This window comes from Balaenoptera ricei, chromosome 6 (genome assembly GCF_028023285.1).
Source record: "Balaenoptera ricei isolate mBalRic1 chromosome 6, mBalRic1.hap2, whole genome shotgun sequence".
Taxonomy (NCBI): domain Eukaryota; kingdom Metazoa; phylum Chordata; class Mammalia; order Artiodactyla; family Balaenopteridae; genus Balaenoptera; species Balaenoptera ricei.
The window spans coordinates 41,197,880-41,221,977 of record NC_082644.1 but is presented as its reverse complement, the minus strand read 5'-3'; the positions used below and the strand labels follow the sequence as shown (position 1 = coordinate 41,221,977).

The following is a 24,098-nucleotide window of genomic DNA, read 5'->3' as shown; positions in this document are numbered from 1 at the left end:
GTTGTTGGATTCTGTTTGTAGTATTTTGTTGAGGAATTTTGCATCTATATTCATCAGTGATATTGGTCTGCTATTTTCTTTTTTTGTAGTATCTTTGTCTGGTTTTGGTATCAGGGTGATGGTGGCCTCGTAGAATGAGTTTGGGAGTGTTCCTTCCTCTGCAATTTTTTGGAAGAGTTTGAGAAGGATGGGTGTTAGCTCTTCTCTAAATGTTTGATAGAATTCGCCTGTGAAGCCATCTGGTCCTGGACTTTTGTTTGTTGGAAATTTGAAATCACAGTTTCAATTTCATTACTTGTGATTGGTCTGTTCATATTTTCTATTTCTTCCTGGTTCAGTCTTGGAAGGTTATACCTTTCTAAGAATTTGTCCATTTCTTCCAGGTTTTCCATTTTATTGGCATAGGGTTGCTTATAGTAGTCTCTTATTATGCTTTGTATTTCTGCAGTGTCTGTTGTAACTTCTCCTTTTTCATTTCTAATTTTATTGATTTGAGTCCGCTCCCTCTTTCTTGGTAAGTCTGGCTAAAGGTTTATCAATTTTGTTTATTCTCTCAAAGAACCAGCTTTTGGTTTTATTGATCTTTGCTATTGTTTTCTTTGTTTCTATTTCATTTATTTCTGCTCCAATCCTTATGATTTGTTTCCTGCTACTAACTTTGGGTTTTGTTTGTTCTTCTTTCTCTAGTTCCTTTAGATGTAAGGTTAGATTGAGATTTTTCTTGCTTCTTGAGGTAGGCTTGTAGTGCTATAAACTTCCCTCTTAGAACTGCTTTTGCTGCATCCCATAGGTTTTGGATCGTCGTGTTTTCGTTGTCATTTGTCTCCAGGTATTTTTTGATATCCTCTTTGATTTCTTCAGTGATCTCTTGGTTATTTAGTAACGTATTGTTTAGCCTCCATGTGTTTGTGTTTTTTACGGTTGTTTCCCTGTAATTTATTACTAATATCATAGCATTGTGGTCGGAAAAGATGCTTGATATGATTTCAGTTTTCTTAAATTTACTGAGGCTTGATCTATGACCCAAGCTGTGATCCTGGAGAATGTTCCGTGTGCACTTGAGAAGAAATTGTAATCTGCTCTTTTCAGATGGAATGTCCTATAAATATTAATTAAATCTATCTGATCTATCGTGTCACTTAAAGCGTGTGTTTCCTTATTAATTTTCTGTCTGGATGATATGTCCATTGGTGTAAGTAAGGTGTTAAAGTCCCCCACTATTACTGTGTTACTGTCGATTTCCTCTTTTATAGCTGTTAGCATTTGCCTTATGTATTGAGGTGCTCCTAGGTTGGGTGCATATATATTTATAATTGTTATATCTTCTTCTTGGATTGATCCCTTGATCATTATGTAGTGTCCTTCCTTGTCTCTTGTAACATTCTTTATTTTAAAGTATATTTTATGTGATATGAGTATTGCTACTCCAGCTTTTTTTTGATTTCCATTTGCATGGAATATCTTTTTCCATCCCCTCACTTTCACTCTGTATGTGTCCCTAGGTCTGAAGTGGGTCATTTGTAGACAGGATATATATGGGTCTTGTTTTTGTATCCATTCAGTGAGCCTGTGTCTTTTGGTGGGAGCATTTAATCCATTTACATTTAAGGTAATTATTGATATGTATGTTCCTATTACCATTTTCTTAATTGTTCTGGGTTTGTTATTGTAGGCCTTTTCCTTCTCTTGTGTTTCCTGCCTAGAGAAGTTCCTTTAGCATTTGTTGTAGAGCTGGTTTGGTGGTGCTGAATTTGCTTAGCTTTTGCTTGTTTGTAAAGCTTTTGATTTCGCCATCAAATCTGAATGAGATCCTTGCCAGTTAGCGTAATCTTGGTTGTAGGTTCTTCCCTTTCATCACCTTAAATATATTGTGTCACTCCCTTCTGGCTTGTAGAGTTTCTGCTGAGAAATCAGCTGTTAACCTTATGGGAGTTCCCTTTTATGTTATTTGTTGTTTTTCCCTTGTTGGTTTCAGTAATTTTTCTTTGTCTTTAACTTTTGTCAGTTTGATTACTGTGTGTCTCGGTGTGTTTCTCCATGGGTCTATCCTGCCTGGGACTGTCTGCACTTACTGGACTTTGGTGGCTATTTCCTTTCCAGTGTTAGGGAACTTTTTGACTATAATCTCTTCAAATAATTTCTCGGGTCCTTTCTCTCTCTCTTCTCCTTCTGGAACCCCTATAATGTGAATGTTGTTGCATTTAATGTTGTCCCAGAGGTCTCTTAGGCTGTCTCCATTTCTTTTCATTCTGTTTTCTTTATTCTGTTCTGCAGCAGTGAATTCCACCATTCTGTCTTCCAGGTCACTTATCCGTTCTTCTGCCTCAGTTATTCTGCTATTGATTCCTTCTAGTGTATTCTTCATTTCAGTTATTGTACTGTTCATCTCTGTTTCTTTGTTCTTTAATTCTTCTAGGTGTTTATTCTTTAATTCTTCTAGGTCTTTGTTAAACATTTCTTTCTTTTTTTTTTTTTTAAAGTTTTTTTTTTTAATTAATTAATTAATTATTTATTTATTTTTATGGCTGTGTTGGGTCTTCATTTCTGTGCGAGGGCTTTCTCTAGTTGTGGCAAGCGGGGGCCACTCCTCATCGCGGTGCGTGGGCCTCTCACCATCGCAGCCTCTCTTGTTGCGGAGCACAGGCTCCAGATGCGCAGGCTCAGTAATTGTGGCTCACGGGCCTAGTTGCTCCGCGGCATGTGGGATCTTCCCAGACCAGGGCTCGAACCCGTGTCCCCTGCATTGGCAGGCAGATTCTCAACCACTGCGCCACTAGGGAAGCCCTGTTAAACATTTCTTGCATCTTCTCAATCTTTGCCTCCATTCTTTTTCTGAGGTCCTGGATCATCTTCACTATCATTATTCTGAAGGCTTTTTCTGGAAGGTTGCCTATCTCCACTTCATTTAGTTGTTTTTCTGGGGTTTTATCTTGTTCCTTCATCTGGTACATAGTCCTCTGCCTTTTCATTTTGTCCATCTTTCTTTGAATGTGGTTTTCGTTCCACAGGCTGCAGAACTGTAGTTCTTCTTGCTTCTGCTGCCTGCCGTCTGGTGCATGAGGCTATCTAAGAGGCCTGTGCAAGTTTCCTGATGGGAGGGACTGGTGGTGGGTAGAGCTGGGTGTTGCTCTGGAGGGCAGAGCTCAGTAAAACTTTAATCTGCTTGTCTGCTGATGGGTGGGGCTGGGTTCCCTCCCTGTTGGTTGTTTGGCCTGAGGCAACCCAGCACTGGGGCCTAGAGGCTCTTTGGTGGGGCTAATGGTGGACTCCATGAGGGCTCATGCCAAGGAGTATTTCCCAGAACTTCTGCTGCCAGTGTCCTTGTCCCTGCAGTGAGCCACAGCCACCCCCTGCCTCTGCAGGAGACCCTCCAACACTAGCAGGTAGGTCTGGTTCAGTCTCCCCTGGGGTCACTGCTCCTTCCCCTGGGTCCCGATGCGCACACTACTTTGTGTGTGCCCTCCAAGAGTGGAGTCTCTCTTTCCCCCAGTCCTGTTGAAGTCCTGCAATCAAATCCCGCTAGCCTTCAAAGTATGATTCTCTGGGAATTCCTCCTCTCGTTGCTGGACCCCCAGGTTGGGAAGCCTGACGTGGGGCTCAGAACCTTCACTCCAGTGGGTGGACTTCTGTGGTATAACTGTTCTCCAGTTTGTGAGTCACCCACCCAGCAGTTATGGGATTTGATTTTATTGTGATTGCGCTCCTCCTACCATCTCGTTGCAGCTTCTCCTTTGTCTTTCGATGTGGGTATCTTTTTTGGTGAGTTCCAGTGTCTTCCTGTGCTTCCGGTGCTCTCACAAGAGGGAGTAAGTGCACGTTCTTCTACTCCACCATCTTGAACCAGTCAACCCAGTGGTTTTCAGTTTAAGTGTATTATTAATTCAGAGCGTTCATTCACCACTGACACTCTACTGCTTCTCAATCCTCTTGCCTATCCCAACAATCTCACAGTTAGTTTCGACCTATATTATAGCGGCCATATAAATTGCCCCCATGGAATTTCCGCAAATTAGAAAAGGTGAGCCATGGTGAAGGTTCATTGTGATAAGTGAAAGTCAAATGCCCAGTGGTATCTAATTTTTTCTCCAATAACAAATTCAAGAATTCATCTTGAATACAGTTTTCTTCCTTTTTAGACCCTATGAAAGGTAACATGAATAGCTAAGAAGGTCACTTACCACATGTAGGTGCTTAATCATTTAGCAAATTATGGCAGTAGGGCCCCTGGCACAGGCCACAGCTGGTCACTAAGGGCTATTTCAACTCTATGGATGACGCTGCCTTTTGTGCCTCCTTTTCTTGAGTATAATCCAAAGTCTTAAAATGAAGACCAAGTCCAACAGTTTCAACAATAAAAGGTTTTGCTATAGATCTTAAATATCTGTGGGTATGAGTTAGTTGGGATTATTTGTTCTTCTCTGAACTCACCAGCTTATCCCAGGGAGGTTCATCTGTTCCCTTGAGTAGATCCCTCTCCTCTATGCACTAACTACCTCGGAGATTCTTTCTTGACATCAAAGGATTTTTTCTTAACCTGCTGCTCACTCTGGAGCTTAATCAAAGGAGCAACCAGTGTTGAATCAGGAGGTCCAATTCCTCTTCCACTCCTAACCTCTAAATAACTAAAAGCCAGTGTCATACACTTTCTCTGCCTCAGGTTTCTCATAAAAAGTGAGAATAACATTACATTTCTTCCTTTCTCAGATATGTTACAGAGATGAAAACAACATGTGGAAAACTTTGTGAAATAAAAATACTACATAAATGTCAACACACTTTTGATGTATTTATAATAATTTGAAGTCATGATATTTCAGTTGAACAAAATGCTCATTTATATTTATCATTGAGTCTTATTGCCAATTTCAATCAGTCATTTCTTGCATCACTTCTTTAGTTAGAAAGAGAACATTCATTCTGGTGTTTTATAGGGTATGAAATAGGCCCAACTCAAGAAACTAGAGGCTAACCTGAGATCAGACAGCAATGTTCTCTGTTCAGCCACCTCTGCACTTAATGCCTGTTAAAAATTATAGATCATAGACGTACGTGAAAAATTGTATTAGCCACTAGATTTGTTTTGTTTTTTTTCCCCAAGAGTATGCTGAACCATGGCTTGAACTATAGTTTTATGGTGATTAATGACTGTTGGTAGCACACTAAGTGTGGGCAAAATCACTTCCTACTTTAAAAAATTATTTACCATGGAACAAAGGATATGAAAGTGGCTCAGATGAAAGACACCATCTCATTTGACCAAAAGAAAGCACAGATAGTTACCATACATTTAAAATACCAGTTGGTATTTCGGTAGTACCTTGGGGGTGTGTAAAGACCCAAATCACCACCAGAATAAGGTTGAGAACACAGTTCCTATAGAAATTGGACCTGGCACAAGCTCACAGCCAGGTGGTGTTTCACCTATACTTCTAGCACATGTGGAAGCCCCTGTTACACCTCTAGTCACACTACACACCCAGCCCCATCACCCCCTTGTTTGTGAAAGCTACTTCTCCTTTTTTTTTTTTTTTTACTTCTCCTTTTTGGGTTGCCTGAATTTTCACTTGCTGCCAGTCAGGTTCTGATTATATCTATAAGAAAACCCAGGAGTTTCCCCCCCTTCCCCACCCCAGAAGCTCACTTTAGTAGTGTCCTTAGCTCTGTGGGAACTTGCCCAGCTACTGAGGAGGAGACCAGTACTGCCAAGTGCCATTGGGAACCCCGCTTCTCACATCCAGTTCTTCCTGAGAGCCTGGATCAGTGGCTTGTAATTGAGTTCGTTTTGACAAAGAAGACAAACAGCATTTCCCGAGACAGGCTGTAGCTCTCCTGTGTAATTTTTTGGTTCTCTGTTTTGAATTCTTACCTCAATCATATCTACCCATTCTCGTACATTAAGAAAGCTTTTCTCACACGTAACATCATACAGCAGCAAAACACCATCTGCTCTTCTGAAGTAAGACTTGGCAATACTTCTGAATCTGGAAAAGAGAATAGCATGTAATGGTTCTAATCAGTCAGTCAGTTTGGTGCTGCCTCATTCTTCATCTCCTTTATGCTCACTTTTTTCCCTCATCTTTTAAAACAAGCCCCAATTGAGAAGAATCTAATGGCAACCTATTACTGTGAAATAGTCATCCCCGAGGCCTAGAATGACCTGGTGAAAGGTAACAGAATAAGAATCTGGGCTAGTGATTTAGAAAAGCCAATCATTTTCTCCACCAAATAATCCCAAGAAAGTCTACAAACCCCAGAGCATAGCCAGGACAAGGTTGAGATCATAATTTCTAAAAATTTCAGCCTCAGCAACACGCTACCAGAACCCAGCTGTGGGACACACAGAAGGATGGAAGGAGAGGCACATCAGAGAAAGATTATTTTTTGGCTGGTGGGTAGGGAGTATTGTGGGTGGGTGGTAGAAGAACTAACCATGTGGACCACCACAGGGCACACACACAGGGTGTCGGGGGCTCACCAGGGGAAGAGCACACCTCACCCTATCTGTCCTAAACCGAGTGCAGTATTTTACAGGATCTTAAATAGCTATGTTAACCACACATATTTTTCAAATGCTGCTAGAAAATATGAGCTCCATGTGGGCAGGTGTCTGTGTCCACTTGTTCACTGTTGAATCTGAACACCCTGAATGGTGCCTGGTTACAGAGGTCGGCAGTTACCCCCATACTTGTTTGCTGCACAATCGGATACAGTCTGTTCCCTAAGAGTTAGATAAGATTAAAACCTATGCTTGATGCTCTGGCCATCAGCAGTGAAAGAAAGACAGGGTACTGTCTGTGGTCAGATGCGAGTCTGCTATTTATCAATGGTCTGTGTCCCTGCCCTTGAACCGGGGAACTGACAGGTCCTCCTCTCCATCTTCTATGGTGCCCCAGCTATGCAGCTCCTCACACTGTTGCCATGTCCAGGAATGCCGCCTCACTGAAATTTTCTCCTTAGGATAGGGCATTCTCTTTTTCTCAGTGGCTCACCAATTCAAAGGAAGCTTAAAGATCCTCTTCACACGACTGATGGATCAGCGAAGGAGGAAAGGATGTGGAAAAAAACAAGCATTCTTGAAATTCTAACATACTCTATCAGAATTATATGAGTACAAAAACCACCAAGTATCCTACAAGGCTTGTCTGTGCAACTCAGCAGAATCCAAAGCATTATGGAAAGCACTTGCCTCTCCTGGCCAGCGGTATCCCAGAGTTGCAGTACTGTTCGCTCTCCATCTACAATGAGAGTTTTCATTTGAAAATCAACTCCTGAAAAGGAATATAAGAGAACATGGAGATCACGATGTAAATAATTCCATTGGTTTTTACTTTCAAGCCCTCTTTAGGATGAGACAAAAGCCAATAAGCCAAAGTTTGGCAAGACAGAGAGGAATGAACCTGGCCTTCAAGGACAGTGACCTTCACATACTAATTATAAGTCAGACCACACATGTGCGTGCAGATGCTTATTGCAGGTTGGCTGACTTGGGGAAGGATTTAATCTATGGACAAAAGGAAAATCTGTGTTTTATGTGTCCACATAATTAGATGGACTCAGTTATATCTGTGTGTGTGCATGCACATAAATGTGCCTATGTATATGTATATATACAGGTATATACATGTATGTATGTATATGTATATAAGTACATGTATATGGTGTGTATATATGCCAGGCTCTCTAGGAACCGAACCAAATATTGTAGGCTTTTTATGAATCAGATTGAAGTGAACCTTCAGCTTTGTTATCTTGAAGGGGATAACAGAGAACCATAAATTTAGAAAGACATCCATTGTGAAGAAGGTAATCTGTTCTAAGGTTTCTGGTTATCAAAATAAGAACTCTTTAGATAAGGAAGAAAAGTAAATGATAATTTGCATATCTTCCTTCAATTCCTTTTACTGATTACTATGCAAATTTGGGAAATGAGGACACTATTTTTTCCTTGTTCTGAGAGGTATTACTCATGTATTCCGTTGTGAAGGAGGGGAGGGAACATACACCCAGCTATGATTTTGACCTTAATGACAAACTGGCTATCGGTAAACTCACTTTATCAACATCAAATGACACCTGATCAGAAAGGCTTTCCCTGGGCACCCTGTGTAAAAGTGCACCTCTCCCAAACCTCATTTTTTAAAATGTGTTTTTCATCCATTTACCTCATTGTGGGCTGGGATTTAGTCGCCTTTGTTTATTGTGTATCCGTAGTGCCTACAACAGTATGTGGCTCACAGCAGGACTCAGGATATGCTTGCTGAATAAATGAATCTGTCATCTCTGGCTCTAAACTTTGTTTGGTTGATCTCACTGGGTAAGCAGATACCTCAGTCCTTTGCTAGTCTTCCTCTCCCAAATTTAGGCCTTAGCCAAAACAGAGGGCTATTCTATAGAGAAGGACATGTGTGTGTGCAAGTGCGCGTGCACACACACACACACCTCTACCTATATACATATTTATTATACAGAGAGAGAGAAAGAGATCTGTGTGTCTGTATATAATCCCTAAAGAAAATAGAATCAACCTAAAGAAGGTCATTTTCCCATTATCCACTGAAAAAGGAACTGTACCCAGGGTGGCACTTGTGTTTCCTCGAAATTCATTCTTGCAAAGTCTCATGAGCAAACTTGACTTTCCTACTGCAGCGTCCCCAGCCAGCACAATCTTGTAAGCCTTCTGTGAGCTGGAAGATTTATGGTTTTCATCCACCATGTCTGTCTAGGGGAAGGAAGCCACAGTGAGTGACAAAGGTAGTGCCGGCTTTCTTCCTAGTAAGTTATATGGCATGAAGATGAACAGTGTTCACGAATAAAAGTGTCTCTGAAACCACCTACCTGTGGTGCAAGTGCTGAGATGGGCTTTCTCAAGGAGCTAATGCCGCTGCCTTCACTAGCAGACCCCTGCGGCTTCCAGTCTAGGATGGAAGCCACGCCTTCTGAGCCATACGTCTCTTCATCCCTTATATCAGGAACCTGTTTTTTTTTTTTTTAAAGTCAGCCGTTAAAAAACAAAGTCTCTCATTACACATATACATCATGAAATAAAAAGAAGAAAAATATGCTGCTGAATCAACAGTCAATGCTATTATGGAACAGAGTGGCTGCAAAAGGAAATCTGTGAGAGTTTTCCCTAACTTGATAGGGAGAAACCTTCTCCCAACTATGTTTCACATGTATAACCTTTAAAACAATGCCCATGACAGATAAAGGTCAAATGGGGTGAGATACGTATTTCTATGGAAGACCAGGCCTAGGAGAGAAATGACTTTGGGGCTTACGTCTGTGTCTGAAGCATCACCCCCAGAGCTCTCCTGCGTGCCATGTGACCTCTGGAATCCCCTCTGGTGCTTGTACTCCACCTCCGAGTCATACTCATTGGAATCTCTCAGGGTAGACAAGCCGCTGTCGAAGCAGCTCTCAGGCAGGCTGTCAATGTCACAGTTTATCCTCTGCACGGGATCACAGAGGGCCAGAGAGTCACAGTCCTCATCCATGTAGGAAGAGCGGGATGACCTGGTGACAAAGGAGAGGACCGCTGTACCTGAGGGCTGGCGATGCTCAAGACGACACAGCAGTGGAATCAGACAGCAACAGAATCAAGAAGACCGATACTCTCATTCTTGCCAAGAGCTGCAGTGTATTCCATGATTAAGCAACAGGGGAAATAAAATGCTCAGAGCAATAGTTCATTCTATGCAACAATCAATTAAGATAAAGACATTTAAATCGAACATTTAATAAAGGAAGCTATTTTTTTAAAAAATCACCTTCTTTATTTCCTGATACAAAAAGAATTAGAATGCCCAGGATGTAAATGCAATCTCAAGTTGTGTTAAGAAAAATGTACACAGAACATGTGAACCTTTTTATTCTAATGTGGTCAGACCATATTTTGAACAGCATGTCCATTTCTGGATAATACCTCTATTATGACCTGAGACTTTAAACCCTCCAGTCTGAGAAACGTTTCAGTGCACTCAGCTTAAGTTGTAATGGTTTCTCTCCTCAAATATTTGAAGAGCTGACACAGGAAGACTATATTCTCTCAGGGCCAACTGATAAACTTTTCTGGGAGTCACATCTCTAATCAACATGATGAAAAATGACAGGCAATCAGAAATGTGTGGCCCTGGAATGGTTTGGCATATGAATTTTCTGCCACTAAGTGTGGACATGTCTGGAAAGACTCCTATGGGAGAGGTTTCATAGGGAGATGCCCCATACAAAGGCTAGAATGCCCGACTTCTATGGATCTTTCCACTTGGGAAACTCCAACATTTTATAAATGTTAATTACCTCATTTACTTTTGCTTTTCCGTTTGATTCCCAAAAGTATCTACGTTTATATTGAAATAAAACAAGGGTTACAACTTACTTAGTTCCTACTACACATTGGGCATCATCCTAGCCACTTGGCATACATGATGTCATCAGAAAGAGGAAATGGGCAGGGTATATAGGTCTCCAGATGTGAGAAATAATGAGATGAATGTTCTTAGAAAAGAGAGGGTAATCTTAATATAAATACAAATATAAGCCATATAAATCTAAGAAGTCAAAAATATTTTGGTGCCATTATCAAATGTTTAAAATTAACTAAAAAGGTAATTTAATCACCTAACTCTCTCTAAATATGTTGCTCAATTATCAAGTCTCCTGGGACAGGAATTTCATACCACATCTCAATCTACCTAGCTGGCTGTGTGTGAATTTTTGTGTACATTTTTCTGTTTGTCTAATCATTTATAAAACTCTCCTTCTGACACTGATTTTAGGTCAATCTGTAAGGAACCTAAAGAAACCATTCTCATTATAATATAGTACAAATTCAGCTCCATGTCATAATTAGTCAGAACTTTATTTTTTTAACCTATTCATATTTTTGATAAGGAATGAAGGAGAAAAAGATCCTGATTGAAAAATCACCTCCATGAAAATACAGAATCTAAATAAAAAATATAGGTATAGATCAGACTTTCTCAAACTCAACTTATATACATACCTTTTTAAAAGTAAACTATTCTTATCTGCCTGAAGAATATTTTCATTACAATTAAATAAGTAAAAATACAAAACAAGTTATGTTTTTGTTAGAGTTCTTAGAAAAAACTCAAAACTAAAACAAATATCCAACTTAAAATCCAATAAGGCCACAAAAGCAATAAAATTAAATTTACAAGATGCTTTTAATTAAAAAAAATTTTAATTGAAGTATAGTTGATGTACACTATTATATAAATTATAGGTATACAATATAGTGATTCACAATTTTTAAAGGTTATACTCCATTTACAGTTATTATAAAATATTGGTTATATCCTTGTAGCTTATTTTATACCTAATAGTTTGCACCTCTTACTGCCCTACCCCTATATTGCCCCTTCCTCCCCTCCCCACTAGTAACTACTAGTTTGTTCTCTGTATCTGTGAGTCTGCTTCTTTTTTGTTATATTCACTAGTTTGTTGTATTTTTTAGAGTCCACATATAAGAGATATCATACAGTATTTGTCTTTCTTTGTCTCACTTATTTCATTTAGCATAACGCCCTCCAAGTCCATCCATGTTGCTGCAAATGGCAAAATTTCATTCTTTTTTATGGCTGAGTTGTATTTCATTGTATATATATACTACATCTTCTTTATCCATTCATCTGTTGATGGACACTTAGGTTGCTTCCATATCTTGGCTACTGTAATGCTGCTATGAACACTGGGCTGCATGCATCTTTTAGAATTAGTGTTTTTGTTTTTTTCATATATATATCCAGAGGTGGAATTGCTGGGTCATATGGTGGTTCCATTTTTAGTTTTTTGAGAAACCTCCATACTGTTTTCCACAGTGGCTGCACCAATTTACATTCCCACTAACGGTGTACGAGGGTTCCCTTTTTTCCACATCCTCGCCAACATTTGTTATTTGTGTTCTTTTTGATGATATCATCTTTTTGATGATAGCACCTGACAGGTGTGAGGTGATATCTTATTGTGGTTTTGATTGGCATTTCCCTGATGATTAGCGATGTTGAGCATCTTCTCAAGTGCCTGTTGGCCAACAGCAACCTCTTTAGAGAAATGTCTATTCAGTTCTTCTGCCCATTTTTTAATTCGGCTGTTTGTTTTTTTGACGTTGGGTTATATAAGCTGTTTATATATGTTGGATATTAACCCCTTGTTGGTCATACATTTCCAAATATTTTCTGCCATTCAGTGGGTTGTCTTTTTGATCTGTTGATAATTTCCTTTGCTGTGCAAAAGCTCATAAGTTTAATTAGGTCCCATTTGTTAATTTTTGCTTTTATTTCCTTTGTTTTAGGAGATGGATCCAAAAAATATTCCTATGATTTATATTAAAGAGTGTTCTGCCTACATTTTCCTCTACGTGTTTTATGGTATCCGATCTTACACTTAGGTCTTTAATCCATTTTGAGTTTACTTTTGCATATAGTGTTAGAGAATGTTCTAATTTCATTCTTTTACATGTAGCTGTCTAGTTTTCCCAGGACTGGCTACTGAAGAGACTGTCTTTTCTCCATTGTATATTCTTGCCTCCTTGTAATAGATTTATTGACCATAAGTGTGTGGGTTTATTTCTGGACTCTCTATCCTGTTCCAGTGATCTGTGTGTCTGTTTTTGTGTCAGCACCACACTGTTTTGATGACTGTAGCTTTGTAACGTAATCTGAAGTCAGGGAGCATGATTCCTCCAGCTCTGTTCTTCTTTCTTAACATGATTTTGGCTATTCAGGGTCCTTTGTGTGTTTCCATACAAATTTTAAAATTATTTGTTCTAGAAAACTGCCTTTGGTATTTTGTTAGCAATTACATTGTTAGGGATTGCATTGACTCTGTAGATTGCCTTGGGCAGTATGGTCATTTTAACAATATTGATTCTTCCAATCCAAGAACACAGTATATCTTTCCATATGTTTGTGTCATCTTCAGTTTCTTTCTTCAGTGTTTTATAGTTTCCCAAGAACAGGTCTTTTACCTCCTTAGGTAGGTTTATTCCTAGGTATTTTATTCTTTTTGATGAGGTGGTAAATGGGACTGTTTCCTTAATTTCTCTTTCTGGTAGTTCACTGTTAGTGTATAAAAATGCAACAGATTTCTGTATATTAATCTTGTATCCTGCAACTTTACCAAATTCATTGATGAGCTCTAGTAGTCTTCTGGTGGCATCTTTAGGATTTTCTACATATAGTATCATGCCATCTGCAAATAGTGACTGTTTCACTTTTTCCTTTCCAATTTGGATTCTTTCTGTTTCTTTTCTTCTCTGATTGATGTGGCTAGGACTTCCAAAACTATGCTGAATAAAAGTGGCAAGAGTGGGCATCCTTGTCTCGTTCCTGATCTTAGAGGAAATGCTTTCAGTTTTTCACCTTTGAGTAAATGATGTTAGCTGTGGGTTTGTCATATATGGCCTTTATTATGTTGAGGTATGTTCCCTCTATGCCCACTTTCTGGAGAGTTTTTAAATCATAAGTGGATGTTGAATTTTGTCAAAAGCTTTTTCTGCATCTACTGAGATGATCATATGGTTTTTATTCTTCAGTTTGTTAATGTGGTGCATCACACTGATATTGAAAAATCCTTGCATCCCTGGGATAAATCCCACTTGATCATGATGTATGATCCTTTTAATGTATTGTTGGATTTGGTTTGCTAATATTTTGTTGAGGATTTTTGCATCTATATTCATAAGTGGTACTGGCCTATAATTTTCTTCTTTTGTGATATCTTTGTCTGGTTTTGGTATCAGGGTGATGGGTACCTCATAGAATGAGTTCAGGAGTGTTCCTTCCTCTGCAATTTTTTGGACTAGTTTGAGAAGGAGGGGTGTTAACTCTTCTCTAAATGTTTGGTAGAATTCACCTGTGAAGCCATCTGGACCTGGACTTTTGTTTGTTGGGAGTTTTAAAATTACTGATTCAATTTCATTACTGGTAATTGGTCTGTTCATATTTTCTATTTCTTCCTGGTTCATTCTTGGGAGATTGTACCTTTCTAAGAATTTGTCCATTTCTTCTAGGTTGTCCGTTTTATTGGCATATAGTTGTTTGTAGTAGTCTCTAATAATTCTTTGTATTTCTGTCATGTTGGCTATAACTTTTCCTTTCTCTTTTCTGATTTTATTGATTTGGGCCCTCTCCCTTTTTTTCTTGATGAGTCTGGCTAAAGGTTTATCAATTTTGTTTATCTTTTCAAAGAACCAGCTCTTAGTATCATTGACCTTTTCTATAATTTTTTTAGACTCTATTTCATTTATTTCTGCTCTGATCTTTATGATTTCTTTCCTTCTACTAACTTTGGGTTTTGTCTGTTCTTATTTCTCATTGCTTTAGGTGTAAGGTTGGGTTGTTCACTTGTGATTTTTCTTGTTTCCTGAGGTAAGCTTGTATTGCTATAAACGTCCCTCTTAGAACTGCTTTTGCTGTGTCCCACAGGTTTTGGATCATTGTGTTTTAGTTTTCTTTTGCCTCTAGGTATTTTTTGATTTCCTCTTTGATTTCCTTAGTGATCCATTGGTTGTTTCATAGCATATTGTTTAGTCTCCTGTGTGTTTGTGTGTTTTGTAGTTTTTTTCTTGTAGTTGATTTCTAGTCTCATAGTGTTGTGGTTGGGAAAGATGCTTGATATGATTTCAGTTTTCTTAAATTTACTGAGGCTTGTTTTGTGGCCTAGCATGTGATCTATCCTGGCGAACATTCCATGTACACTTGAAAAGACTGTGTATCCTGCTACTTTTGGATGGAATGCTCTTGCTATATCAATTAAGTCCATCTGACCCAATGTGTCATTTAAGGCCTATGTTTCCTTATTGATTTTCTACCTGAATGATCTGTCCATTGATGTGAGTTAAAGTCCCCCACTATTATTGCTTTACTGTTGATTTCTCCTTTTATGTCCATTAATAATTGCCTTATATATTTAGGTGCTCCTATGTTGGGTTTATATATATTTACAATTGTTATATCTTCTTCTTGGATTGATCCTTTGATCATTATGTAGTGTCCTTTTTTGTCTCTTGAAACAGTCTTTATTTTAAAGTCTATTTTGTCTGATATAAGTATTGCTATTCCAGCTTTCTTTTGATTTTCATTTGCATGGAATACCTTTTTCCATCCCCTCACTTTCAATCTGTGTGTGTCTCTAGATCTGAAGTGAGTCTCTTGTAGGCAGCATATATACGGGTCTTGTTTTTATATCCATTCAGTCACTCTATGTCTTTTAGTTGAAGTATTTAGTCCATTTACACTTAAGGTAATTATCAATGTGTATGTTCTTATTGCCATTTTAAAAAAATGTTTTGGGCTTGTTTTTGTAGGTCTTTTTTTCCCCTTCTTTTGTTCTTTTCTCTTGTGATCTGAAGACTATTAAGTTTTTACATTAGCATCAAAAAGAAAAGAAAATATTAACTTCTTATATCAGAGTAATAAGTCCCCCCAAAAGGAACATCAGTCTGGACCATGGTGGCCCTCTAGTGACTGTTCAAGGTTATGAGCACACAAGAGCTACGTTCCTGTCACTCTGAAGCACTGGGATATGATGACTTTGTCCCTTGGTCCTACTGTCAAGGAGCTCTTTGTCCAGTACTACCAGCCTTATTCATGGTGTGCACTCTTTTCAAAAACGAATCATGGTGAATTTTCTGAAATAATTTTCAGTTATCTATCTTTTCCCTTATTTGATTAAAACTGACCTTAAGTAACCAGTCCAGGAAAATGGCATCACACCCACATATTTTAAAAATTTGTATGGAGACACAAAATACCCTGAATAGCCAAAGCAGTCTTGAAGGAAAAAAACGGAGCTGGAGGAATCAGACTCCCTAACTTCAGACTATACTACAAAGCTACAGTAATCAAGACAATATGGTACTGGCACAAAAACAGAAATATAGATCAATGGAACAAGATAGAAAGCCCAGAGATAAACCCACGCACCTACTGTCAATTAATCTATGACAAAGGAGGCAAAGATATACAATGGAGAAAAGACAGTCTCTTCCATAAGTGGTGCTGGGAAAACTGGACAGATACATGTAAAAGAATGAAATTAGAACACTCCCTAACACCATACACAAAAATAAACTCAAAATGGATTCGAGACCTAAATGTAAGACCGGACACTATAGAACTCTTAGAGGAAAACATTGGAAGAACACTCTTTGACATAAATCACAGCAAGATCTTTTTTGATCCACCTCCTAGAGTAATGGAATAAAAACAAAAATAAACAAATGGGACCTAATGAAACTTCAAAGCTTTTGCACAGCAAAGGAAACCATAAACAAGACGAAAAGACAACCCTCAGAATGGGAGAAAATATTTGCAAACGAATCAACGGACAAAGGATTAATCTCCAAAATATATAAACAGCTCATGCAGCTCAATATTAAAGAAACAAACAACCCAATCCAAAAATGGGCAGAAGACCTAAATAGACATTTCTCCAAAGAAGACATACAGATGGCCAAGAAGCACATGAAAAGCTGCTCAACATCACTAATTATTAGAGAAATGCAAATCAAAACTACAATGAGGTATCACCTCACACCAGTTAGAATGGGCATCATCAGAAAATCTACAAACAACAAATGCTGGAGAGGGTGTGGAGAAAAGGGAACCCTGTTGCACTGTTGGTGGGAATGTAAATTGATACAGCCACTATGGAGAACAGTATGGAGGTTCCTTAAAAAACTAAAAACAGAATTACCATATGATCCAGCAATCTCACTACTAGGCATATACCCTGAGAAGACCATAATTCAAAAAGACACATGCACCCCAATGTTCATTGCAGCACTATTTACAACAGCCAGGTCATGGAAGCAACCTAAATGCCGATCGACAGACGAATGGATAAAGAAGTTGTGGTACATATGTACAATGTAATATTACTCAGCCATAAAAAGGAACGAAATTGAGTCATTTGTTGAGACGTGGATGGATCTCAAGACTGTCATACAGAGTGAAGTAAGTCAGAAAGAGAAAAACAAATATCGTTTATTAACGCATGTATGTGGAATGAAGAAAAATGGTACAGATGAACTGGTTTGCAGGGCAGAAGTTGAGACACAGATGTAGAGAACAAACGTATGGACACCATGGGGGGAAAACCGCGGTGGGGTGGGGATGGTGGTGTGCTGAATTGGGCGATTGGGATTGACATGTATACACTGATGTGTAGAAACTGATGACTAATGAGAACCTGCAGTATAAAAAAACAAAAAGACCAACAAACAAAAAAAAAACAACTAATACTAAACTTTCTTTGGGTTATTTGTATGGAAATATGTTAATATAAATGTTTCAGGCATTACATGAAATTTCTAAAAATCTTATATGTTCTGGTATAATGTTATAAGTCATAATTCTAGTTATTACTTTAAAATGTATATCTCAGAAATAACTAAATTTCCTTGTCAATTGCATTATTATGAACTTTCATCAAATCTTTAACTGTGGTCATTTTTAAGCCTTTTGTCATTTACAGACAGTTCTGGGTGTACTCTGATGCTTTTGCAAAAATGTTTCTATAAAAGGGTTTCATCTTCAAGGAATTCATGGAAAAGACTCTGACAAGTACAGGTTTCTGGTAACTGACTATACTGCTGAACTGAATGAAGAAGCATTTTCAGAACTCTAATGGAAAACTGATGAATTCATAAAAGTGCTAACAAAAGATCAAGATGAAAAAAAAATTAATTACATGGGACTGAGTGAACTGATGAGGATGATTATAAGTTTTGTGACTTTCTGTTTGAATAAAAAAAAAAATCCCACAAGGACTCAGAGGCAAAAAATATACAAATCAATTTTCACTGCAAAGTAATGGAGCTGTTACAGTGGAGGATTACTGGACTGAATGTCAATATTATGACATAGTATGAGTGTGTTTCTTATTTGGTAATTGCAATCGTTGCTTTTGTTGTGGTCATCCATTTACAATGCTTGGTGTCAGTTTATTTATCTCTTGTAAAAACAAAATACAGTGTATGTGCGTGGAAAAAAAAAAGAAAGAAAAATGAAAAACGTTCTGGAGGTGGGTGGTGGTGATGGTTGCACAAACAATGTGAATGTACTTAATGCCACTGAACTGTACACTTAAATATAGTGAAGATGGTAAGTTTTACGTTATGTATATTTTATCACTATTTTTTAAAATAAAGAATAATACCTTTTTAAACTCAAAGAAATAAAAAGTAATATCTATTTCTCAAAAACAGAGAAGCCAGTTGCCTACAAATACACCATTCAAATTTTTTATTAAACAAATTAGTGAATAATAAAAACATCTGATACTTGGATAGATTTTTATTAAAAGTGATTACCAGTAAGCCTTGGAAACAGACCTTCCTGAAAGGGGATATGGCCATTTTGCTAATGCCAAGATACTAAGTACATTATTCTTTAGACCAAAAGTCCTCAAATGAAAAGGGAAGGAACAGAAATTATGAAAGTGGCATCAGAAATGGAGAGCCAGAGACCTGCAGTTTATGCACTCACGTCTACCATCAAACTTTGACATACTCCAAGTTAGCCTTTTAAGTAGCAACACTGGACATGTATATGTATACACATGTGTACACAAATGTAATCTTTCAGTTTTTATTGCTAGATCTCAAGTTATAGCAGGGCTAATATTTCACTTCATTTGATTAAAAATAGAGCTAAATCCTCACTTCTGGGAAGCCTCTGTGACTCCTTTAATACATTAGTGCATAAACATCTACTTGCCACATTTCTATTTGTTTTGAAAGTTTGCCTTTCCTTGAACATAGCTTGCATAATATTATACTGAGCTAATAAACATTTACAGATTGTGCCAAGAGTCTCAACATCATATACTGCGTGTATCACAACATCACATATGGTAGTTCCACTGGCTTCCCTGAAACACCTCTTACTGAGGGCACTTCTAAGAAACAAGACTTAATAGGCATGAGGTAAGGGTAAGCATACATAAAACCAAGTCACGATAACATCTTAAAGAAATCACTTTACTCTCTCTAAAACATTTTTACTTTAATCTTTACATGTTTCATGTTTCAGAAATTTAAAGTAAGATAGTAGAAAACAGATATTAGTGCCCCAAATATATTCTGTTATTCTAATTTACCTGTAAGGAAATGTACTTTCCTTTTAACTCTGTTCCAGAATTTAAACAAAAAGTAAGTAGGTGTTAACATACCTGTCATAGCCCAGAGGTTGAGGAGAATGAGCATTAAATTTAGGACTGCTTCTGGAAATTGTATTCCCTGGTGATATATTATTTATGCGCTGTAATACATAAAATACATAATATTTTGTTATTCCATGTAAAAATTTTATGTACATTTTTAAAAACTGTAGCACACTAGTTTACTAATGTAATTAAAAGTTTGGTATCCTACATGAGAAAACGAAAGCACAGAAATCAAGGGAAAAACTGCAACAACTGCCCATAGTACTCTCTCCTCATCATGTCCTAAGTCCAAACCCTACCATATAAGCCATAAAGGGGAATCCTGGTTCCCCAGATTTGCCAGGACCCTGCAATACCGACTGTGGATTTCTCTCTTCTCAAACCATCATTTGGCTTAGTGACTGACTCATCCATACCCAAAGCTGCGGCACTGGAACCCCAACCTTGAAAGTGACCCCCAAAAGTGGGGGAAGAGGCTTTCTGGCACATGTAGTCTGGGGAAAGTTCCTCAAAATTCCAAATGGGCCTTAGCTTGTTTCTGTAGGAGGGTTTAAAGCCCAAGGCCTCCACTCTGATGATCTCACTACCAGAAAGGACAAACCAATGGGTCCTAATAAACTCCTCAGCCAGAAGCACCCTCTCTCTCCTCTCAACTGGGCAATACATATTTTAACCTCCATGAGACATCTCACTTTTTCTTCTATTATTGCTATCTGTGCACACCTTAACTCCCTACTCCACTATAAACTCTTCCAGGACCCAGGTCACACCTTATACATCTTTCTCTGGTTTTCTGGAACATTGAACAAAGAGTTGGCTAACATCTAGACCTTTATTTATGCAGAGGAGTGGCATATTTTTTAAGTTGGGAAAATGTTGTCTCCTTTTATTATATGAAATAGTTTCTCATTATTATAAATTCTCTTCTAAGAAAATACATGATTTTTATCAAAATACTCTACCACGAGAAAGAATGAAATGCATTATAAAATTCTATCACATACCAAGGATCTGTTGAACTTGCTGTAACTGTTTTCAAGGGCACTCCTTAGGCCATCGTTACTGTCATGCAGTTTCCTGTTAGCTGTTCTACAAAGTAAATAAATAGATAAGGAAAGTATTAGTCGGGGTGAAAGTCACCACTTCTTTTCAGGCTGTGATATTCAGAACGTGGCATTACCACCGCTTGTATCTTTCTACCACTTCCCTTCAAACCTCATAAACTGAGATCATAATTCATTACTAGAAGTGCAACTTAACAATGTGTCGCCTCTCTTTAGAGGTCTCAAGGCATTTTAGGAGCGAGTCAGCTATGCTGTGGAACCCACTCCTCCTTCAGGTAGCTCCACTGTTTGGATAGGTTTGGTGCAGGTCTCTGTTCCCTAAGGGCCTGAAGCCAGCCGGCCCCACCTACTCTCTATCCCCCCTGCACAGATGTGCTGTGTTATGTCACACTTCTTTCTCCTGGCTACTCCTGCATCCTTCTTATGGCATGGTGCTGTACCGCCAGGCACTGTTACATACCAGTTAAAGGCTCCAATGTTGACTCAGGGTTCAAACCCCAACTCAGGCACTTACTTTCTATATGCCTTACAGGAGCCATTTAAGCTATCAGAGACTGAGCAACCTCTTCTATCAAATGAAGTCTCTGCCGTAGAGACTGGCTACTATCTCCCTGCTTCAGGCTTATTCATCCTTCAGAAGTCAGAAGCTTCCTGGACCTTCCTGGTTAGGAGGATGCCCTTACGAGACACTTGGCTCCCCTTGGCCCCCCCCCTCTCCTTTGGCATCTAACATCTGTAAGTATTGATCAGGTTCCATCCTCTTCCCCTAGACTAGCCCCATAAGGAGAGAGACCTTTTTCTCCTACTTGCTACTGTCTCCTCAGCTCCTGGCATACCTGAACCATAAAAGGTGCTGAGTGAAAACCTGCTGAATGAATGAATAAATGAATTAACAGGATTCTTGTAATATATCAACTCTATCACTGCCACAGGTGAGATGTAATAAGCATTCATAATGGTGAAAAAAAATTGTCAAATCTGACCTGACATCATTTGGGGGAACTAAAACCAGAAGAAAATACTGCCTGGGTGAAAAAGAGAGAAAGGGGCAGTGGGAAAGGGGGAGGTTTTGTGGGGAAGGTCTCAGAGGATGGAATTCCTAAAACTTAGTTGCAAATTTGACAGAGCAGGTGTAATATTTCCAAGAGGTTAAAAAAAAAAGAAAAGAAAAATATACTGCTAACCAGACACAACAAATTGCCAAAGAATGATCGTGTATGCCTAGTCATGTGACATGCACTATGTGAGACGCCTGAAACCTCTCAGTGTGCTGAGCTGCAGAGAAAGCTGATGAGGTCAGGGCCATTGTCCTTTACAGTAAAATAAAGGTATCATAAAGACGTGCCGGACATATCACCTGACTTGCGAGGACTTTTAGAGAATTATACTCTAGTCCCTGGATTTGAATAGTTTATGTAGGATTAGAAGCATCAGAAAGCTAAGCTGACGTGCTGAACACACCGTGTCGAGAAGGGACATGCGTGGAGCCGCGAACCCAGCCTTCGATATATGGCAACTAGTGTTACATGTGGCACCTGTTTTACTAACAAAATATAAGTTAAATGTAAATGTGATGAGGACTTTATATGAGAACTTACTGGAGTATTTCAATTTGCCTCTCAAGACTATTTCGATCTTCTGTGTACTCTCGGATTATTTCCAGATCCCTGTAAAATTATATTTTACGTTTGAATGCGGATTAGGTGTTCAGTCCTGCCTTACCGATACCTACCCTCCCAGACCTCTTTCCGCCTTTTCCGAAGGCCTGTGTCCTTGACCGTGGTCTTCTCGCTCTCTGCTGCTGCTCGGTTCCTCTGAGACATCAGCAGCCTCCTTTCCTCCTGTGACCCACAAGCACACCCACGCCCCTGCTGCCTCTCGCAAGGCTCTGCTCCCCCCACCCCCCTCCCAGCACCCACCAGCTCCTCCACCCCAGCCCACTGACCTGGCTCTGTTTTTCACTGGGACTGAACCCCCTGATGTTCTGCGAAGTCCCCTCTCCCCAGCTACTCGCATTACCAGTCCCTTCCGCCCAATCCACTCTCACCTCTCTTCTCTGCTCATTCCAAGCCGTATGCAACTTCAGCCCCAGCTGTATTCTCCTTTCTTGTGAGTCCTTCTCGCCTCTGTGCTCCCAGGCCTGCTTGCCCTCCCTTCCTTACCCTAAGCCACAGAGGAAGCCACAGGACCAGGCTTTCCCTGTTCACTGTAAACTCACGCTCAGCGATTCCTCCGTTGCTTTATTATGGAGAAGCCCTGGCCTCCTCCTTAAAAGGTCCACTCAGAACATCAGCCACTTACCTCCAGCCCCTACCCCACACCTGCCCCATTTCTAAGCAGATAGAACCCCATCACTAGCTTCCAAAAACCCTCAGGCTGTCAAATTTTGTCTGTAATAAGCTGTTCATTTGCTCTCTTGATAAGGCTAGAAGTTTCCCAGTTGTCTGTAGGAATTTAAGTTCCTTAGCCAAAAATTCTGGGGCCTTACATTATAGCCTTAAACTAGCTTTTAAACTTTTTAATCTTTTTTTAAATGTTTGCCTTTCCATTCCAAATATCTTTTTCTGTCCACCAGGCTGACCACTGTTCCCCAAAGCAGTCTTATCCTTCCCCATGTCCTTGCCCCTGCTTTGGGTTCTGCCTCACCTGGAACATCTCTGAGACTCTTCTCCCATCTGTGAAATGGGGATAAGGAAAGTCCCTATCTCATAGGAAACCATGAATGCGTTAATGCTAGTAAAGTACTAAAGACAGTGCCGGGCAATTGTCAGTGTGGCCTGTGTTGCTTGCTGACAAACTTATCTCAAGTGTCTCTTCTTTAATAAAGTCTCCACCTTTCTGAACTAAAGGAACACTCTGTCTACCATCTCATGGCAATGAACCCAACCTGTGACATTGCAGTGGTATTGTTTCTGACATTGCTGAGTTCTTATGCTGTTTAACTCCGTAACCCTTTTAACTTTTAATTTTTCCCAACTAAATTTGAAGTTCTTAAAGAGCAGAGGCCACGTCTTTTCTTTTTTTATATATTCCATACTCATAACTCCTTATCTAGCTCAGGAACCTGTATATAGTAAGCACTTAATAAATGTTTCACTGCTTTCCATTACAGGACCTTAATTCTGATTAAAGTCTGTAAACCAACAAACAAAACACAAGGTGTTTTTCTCAAGTATACATGTACTAGGGGATACACACATATACTAATGCATATAGATGCATTTTATATTTAAATACCCCTATATAAATATACATCTGTATCTTCCTTATATATAATTACATGCCTCTGTGTGTACATGTGTGTTAGGTCATATGTTATTAACACCATACTGCAAAACTAAAGCACAGCAAAATAAAATGACTTGCCTAAGATGTCTCGTTTTCCATTTTTTTTATGTCGTAGGGCCAGGATTCCTACCTTCAAAGCACTTCAATTAGTGCTGCCTCTTGACACTTTAGGTATATTCTTCTGCTGCCAGTTAATTCAAACATTACTAAGCCCTGCACTTTCCTGAGCAGCCAATAATTAAAAAAATTAAAAACACAAGAATCACTAGGAAATCTGACACTAAAAGTAAAATCTTTGGAAAGCAAAGAACATATTAGTAAAGTTAATAAATAACCCTTTATTACTACATAGCTGAGCTTCATTCACATGGATGGTTACATAAATAAACATTCCACTCAAACTGAAAAGTAAAATGTGAAGTTTCATACCTTTCAGAATTCAGACTCTGATCAGCATAATCACTTTTCAAAGAATCTAATTCACTCTGAAGAAAGGCTATGTTTGTCTGTGCTTCTAAAAGATCTTTCTTAACTCTCTGATTTTCCTAGAGGAAA

The 24,098-nt window shown here is 38.9% G+C and overlaps 1 protein-coding gene and 1 long non-coding RNA gene across 7 annotated transcripts in view; one reads left to right on the top strand and one right to left on the bottom strand.

Annotated features, from left to right (window-relative positions):
• RASEF (RAS and EF-hand domain containing) overlaps positions 1-24,098 on the bottom strand; it is a 226,647-nt gene that overhangs the window by 21,091 nt on the left and 181,458 nt on the right. For 3 of the 5 annotated variants that reach the window (XM_059924555.1, XM_059924551.1, XM_059924554.1), the window contains 9 exons: positions 23,973-24,088; positions 21,854-21,922; positions 20,196-20,280; positions 19,198-19,286; positions 9,279-9,513; positions 8,836-8,973; positions 8,572-8,719; positions 7,187-7,268; positions 5,867-5,981 (listed from right to left, as the gene is read on the bottom strand). In XM_059924555.1, the coding sequence (XP_059780538.1) occupies positions 5,867-5,981; positions 7,187-7,268; positions 8,572-8,719; positions 8,836-8,973; positions 9,279-9,513; positions 19,198-19,286; positions 20,196-20,280; positions 21,854-21,922; positions 23,973-24,088 (1,077 nt within the window). The remainder of the gene's footprint in view (positions 1-5,866; positions 5,982-7,186; positions 7,269-8,571; positions 8,720-8,835; positions 8,974-9,278; positions 9,514-19,197; positions 19,287-20,195; positions 20,281-21,853; positions 21,923-23,972; positions 24,089-24,098) is intronic. The other 2 variants (XM_059924552.1, XM_059924553.1) reach the window with 2 other exon arrangements.
• LOC132366987 (uncharacterized) overlaps positions 1-24,098 on the top strand; it is a 94,949-nt gene that overhangs the window by 39,494 nt on the left and 31,357 nt on the right. The window lies entirely within an intron of this gene.